The sequence below is a fragment of the Brassica napus genome, unplaced genomic scaffold (genome assembly GCF_020379485.1).
Source record: "Brassica napus cultivar Da-Ae unplaced genomic scaffold, Da-Ae ScsIHWf_2276;HRSCAF=2934, whole genome shotgun sequence".
Lineage (NCBI taxonomy): Eukaryota > Viridiplantae > Streptophyta > Magnoliopsida > Brassicales > Brassicaceae > Brassica > Brassica napus.
Genome location: NW_026015668.1, coordinates 417,682 through 422,143, shown reverse-complemented (window position 1 = coordinate 422,143; position 4,462 = coordinate 417,682). Strand labels below are relative to the sequence as shown.

At 36.7% G+C, this 4,462-nt stretch overlaps 1 protein-coding gene across 1 annotated transcript; it reads right to left on the bottom strand.

The window, feature by feature from the left end:
* Positions 1–485: 485 nt before the first annotated feature.
* On the bottom strand, positions 486–3,155 carry LOC106397767 (receptor-like protein 30). Its single transcript, XM_013838392.3, has one exon. It carries the CDS (start codon positions 3,016–3,018, stop codon positions 658–660), a length of 2,361 nt encoding a protein of 786 aa, XP_013693846.2. The 5' UTR covers positions 3,019–3,155; the 3' UTR covers positions 486–657.
* Between the last annotated feature and the right edge of the window lie 1,307 nt (positions 3,156–4,462).

Here is a 4,462-nt window from a genome sequence, read left to right as displayed (position 1 = left end):
CATTCTGAAATTAACGTTCAAAGAGTCATTATTTCGAGATCACGTATTAGAGACCAAATCTCCCACATAAATAGTTGGAAGTAATTTTAAGTAATATATAAAATAGAGAGGTCAATCCATTTATCACCAATTAGTTTCAGGTTGGAAGCCTATCTAAGTTAATACGAAAGTCCTGGTGGGTAAGACTTAAAAGACGTGACAAGTTATAAAAAATCAACATAAGCATCAAGAACAACGATTACAATCTCTCCCAGATACATCACCACAAGATGCATAAAGATTTTGTTACAATCTATCATCTATTTATACTTATGACACTCTCTCTCTCTCTTTACAAGTCTAACCGAAATCTTTCTTTTCTTCTGCAGGTGCCAAGTCACTCTTCTTATTCTTCTGCTGTTGCCAGGTCAGCACCACATCACCTATCACATACACACACTCACCATATCTAAGAGTTTAAACATTTGTAGCCTCACAAGTTTTGATTTATGTAGAAAGAAGCTTTTGAATACATTTTTAACTTAAAGATCACATACCACCAAACACCACGATTATTAAAACAAATAATAATATAAAAAATTACATTTGAAGAGCACAAATATACACATGTTTCGCAAACATTTAAAGAGAGATGGTGTTGAACATATGACGGAACTTTTACATGAACCACTTGTGTATGTGTGGAGATAATTTATGTGCAATCACCAACCCATAAAATACACCAGGTCCATAGGCTATCCCAGCTGAAATCCAACTAATCACTTGTTCTTTTGGCTTGGACAAATCTTCGGACTCTTGTGGTGTAGGATTAGGGACATGTGTCTTTCCACATATATCTTCGAGACCATAGAGGTTGGAGTTGTACATGAATGCTGAACACTTTTGTCTTTGAAACTGTGTGCTTCGCGGTATTGGACCTTCGAGATTGTTATGGGAGAAGTTCATAATTGACAAAAAAGATAGACTGCCAAGCTCACTAGGAATCTGACCTGACAGCTGATTTCGAGACAAGTCTAGTTCCTCGAGATTTGTCAGATTTGCCAATGATTGAGGTATATTGCCTGTGAATGTGTTACCAGACAAGTTGAGAAGACGCAGTTCTTCCAAAAATCCAATGGAACTCGGTATCTTTCCACCAAATTCGTTTTCTGAAAAGTCAATAGCCTTGAAGTCTTTTCGGATCCGCTGAAACTTTGTATCAACTCCTTTGTTCACCATTTCCATCGAACTACGGTAAAAACCTCCATACGCAGGATATCCCATGTAGACGGTGTAACTTTGATGTTCTTCCCTTAACGTGGTCATCCCATGCCATCTGGAAAAATAGAAAGGCGGCAAAGTTCCGTTGAAGTGGTTATGTGATATATCAATGACTTTTAAACTTTGAAACCCAATGGACACATGTGGATGATACAAAGGCCCGTAGAATTCATTTGATCGGAGGATTAAGACATTTAATGACGGCAGAGAACTCAACCAAGATGGAAACTTGTCTTTGATCTTGTTGCTTCTTACATTTAAAAACTTCAAAGAAATGCAGTTGATCAATGATTCCGGAAGTTTTCCCTCCAACTTGTTGCCGCTAACGTCAACTAACTCTAAGTTGGTAGCGTTGACAAATAAATCTTGAAGAAGAATTCCAGTGAGATTGTTGTTCTGTAGATTTAGCGCTCTGAGAGGAACAATCGTGTTCCTTAAACATTGATGGATGGAACCGTTGAAGATATTGTTAGACAAATCCAAGAACATTGACGGTCTAAGCTTGCATATCCAATGAGGTAATGGTCCTTGGAAAGAATTTGAACTCAGATCCAACGTTTGGATATGTGTTACATCTGAAACTTCTAATGACTTTCCAAAACGGCTGAAAGAGTTGTGAGAAAGCATCAACTCCAACACACCCCCTAACCAACCTGGAATTTCACCTTCCAACTTATTGTTAGAAAGATCAAGATACTGGAGTTTGACTAAATTTGATCTGGGGATTGGTCCAGTGAAATTGTTTTGGCTAATATCAAAAGTAACAAGGTTGACCAAGTTTGATATAGATATGGGAATTGTTCCTGTGAAATTGTTGTCACTAAGAAATAAAGTCTCAAGATTGGGAAATTTTGATATGGATTTGGGAATAGGACCTTCGAATTTGTTTTGACTAAGGAATAGACTCTGAAGCTTAGATGACGAAGATATATTCCTAAACTCTATAGGTCCCTCAAACTGGTTTTCTCTTAAATTAACCCATGTTAACGAAGGAATCATGAACAAAGGTGTAGGAAAAGGACCGAAAAATGAGTTACCTCCCACATCAATATGCTCTAACTTGTCGAATCGACTCATATCAGATGGAAATATGGATTTAAACAGATTATTGCTAATGGCTAAAATCGACAAACTAGTGGCTAGATTTAGTAGTACAAGAGGCAATTCACCTGTGAATTGGTTGTTTGAGATATCTAAGTGGGTCAGCTTTGTAAAGTTGGCAAATGGAACATGAATATTTCCAGTGAATTTGTTATTGTTAAGGTTTAAATATTTTAGTTGGGTTAGGTTTCCGACTGAAGCTGGAACTTCCCCTACTAAATAATTACCCAAAAGGTCAAGATGTTCGAGATGAGAAAGGTTTCCTAATGAAGAAGGAATCTCTCCATGGAGATGGCAATCTCTAAGACTTAGGTTACGAAGATGCTGAAGTTTGAAAAGACCACTATTAAGTTTTAAAAAGTTGTTGAGAGGGATGTATTGGAGATCAAGTGAAATCACTTTGCCAGATTTAGTATCGCATGTGACACCTTCCCAAAGACAACAATCACTATTCGTCTTCCATGAACTTAAAGATGAGTTTGAGTTGAATTCATTTACCAGAAACTCGTGTTTGAACTCAAGAAGAGCATCCATCTGGTCATGATGACAATGTTGGAGCACAGGAGAAGCAAACGTGTGCAGAAGGAGGAAACCCAAAAAGAAGAAATACAAAGTAACAATATCAAAAAGACAATAAAATTGGTTTGGAATCATCATAACCCCAATTTTCTTTTGTGTTGGTATGAAAGTGTTTGTTTTTATATGATTATGGCTCTCTTTATTAAGGAAAACAAAAACTCAAATTGTCTTGACTTTGCCAAGTCTTCCAATCAATCAGTTGGGCCATTTGTCTCAAAATTGTCCACATACTTATGTTGATTGACTCAAGTCGTCGGACAGGCTATATTTTTCCAAGTCTTCTAATCAATGATTCGGGCCACTTGTTTTCAAATTTCTACATACTTCATTGATTTGGACCCGTGACTCACGGCTAGCTTCGTACGTTGACGGTCAAGTTGATTAATCGCTAAGATAGAAATGTAGAATCTGTAACAATATTTGTTCAATTGATAATTATTCAGGAACATAATAATCTCTCTTCTTTGCGCTGTTTGTTTCTTTTTCTTCGACGGATTTGACGATTGGATGGAGCTTGACTATAAAATTGACGAAAAAGCTTTACAAAAAGCATGCGCCACGGCCACGGTCAAAAATACATTAACATTTGAGTCTACTGATTATTTTTTAGAATCTAGCATATAGGAAGTGAGTTGAGTTTATAAACTTCTATAAATATTGTATAAATTATTTTAGATATTTATAAATGATTTAAAAGAGTTAATTTAACTTTTACCACAAATTTAAGATTAATTGCTTGAAATATAATAAGTTGGCTACAACCTTTCAATAATACATTCATTCAAAAAATACTTTAATATTTAGATTTTTTAGTGTTTATTATTAATGGTTTAGTATTTAGGAGGTAGGGTTGAGTTTATAAACTTTTATAAATATTTTATAAATTAGTAGTAGACATTTATAAATTATGGTTGCAAGCTGCTGAAGTTTCGGTCTCTGGCAAAAGGCTTCCTTTTGATGGATGTTAAGGATGGCAGCACAGCAAGGTTCTGGACTGATCTGTGGTTTCCTAAAGGAAGACTTATTGAGATTGCTGGTGAACTTGGTACACAAAAGCTGGGCATCAGTAGAGATATGAGGATTTGTGATGTCCCTAGAGAGGGTCAATGGAGATTTCGCCGATGTCGTTACAGACATATCCAAAGCTAGTTACAGAGAAACGTACGTTTCAGTTAACGTTAACGGATGGAAGGGATGAAGTATTATGGAAGCGTGGTGATAATGATTATGGTACTAAGTTTATTTCATCTGAAACTTGGAATTAAATCAGGGTGCATAAGGAGACTGTACTATGGAGTAAAATTGTTTGGTTCCCTCAAGGTGTTCATCGCTTTGCTTTCATCACTTGGCTCGCAGTCAAGGATAGGCTCGCCACAGGTCATCGTTCTCGACGGTGGGGTCAACCGCAACATTGCCTCTATTGTGGTGAACCAGACGAGACTAGAGACCACATGTTCTTTGCGTGTCCTTATACTTTCACTCTTTGGCTGAAGATGGTAGGGAATTTGTTTGGGACTGATCC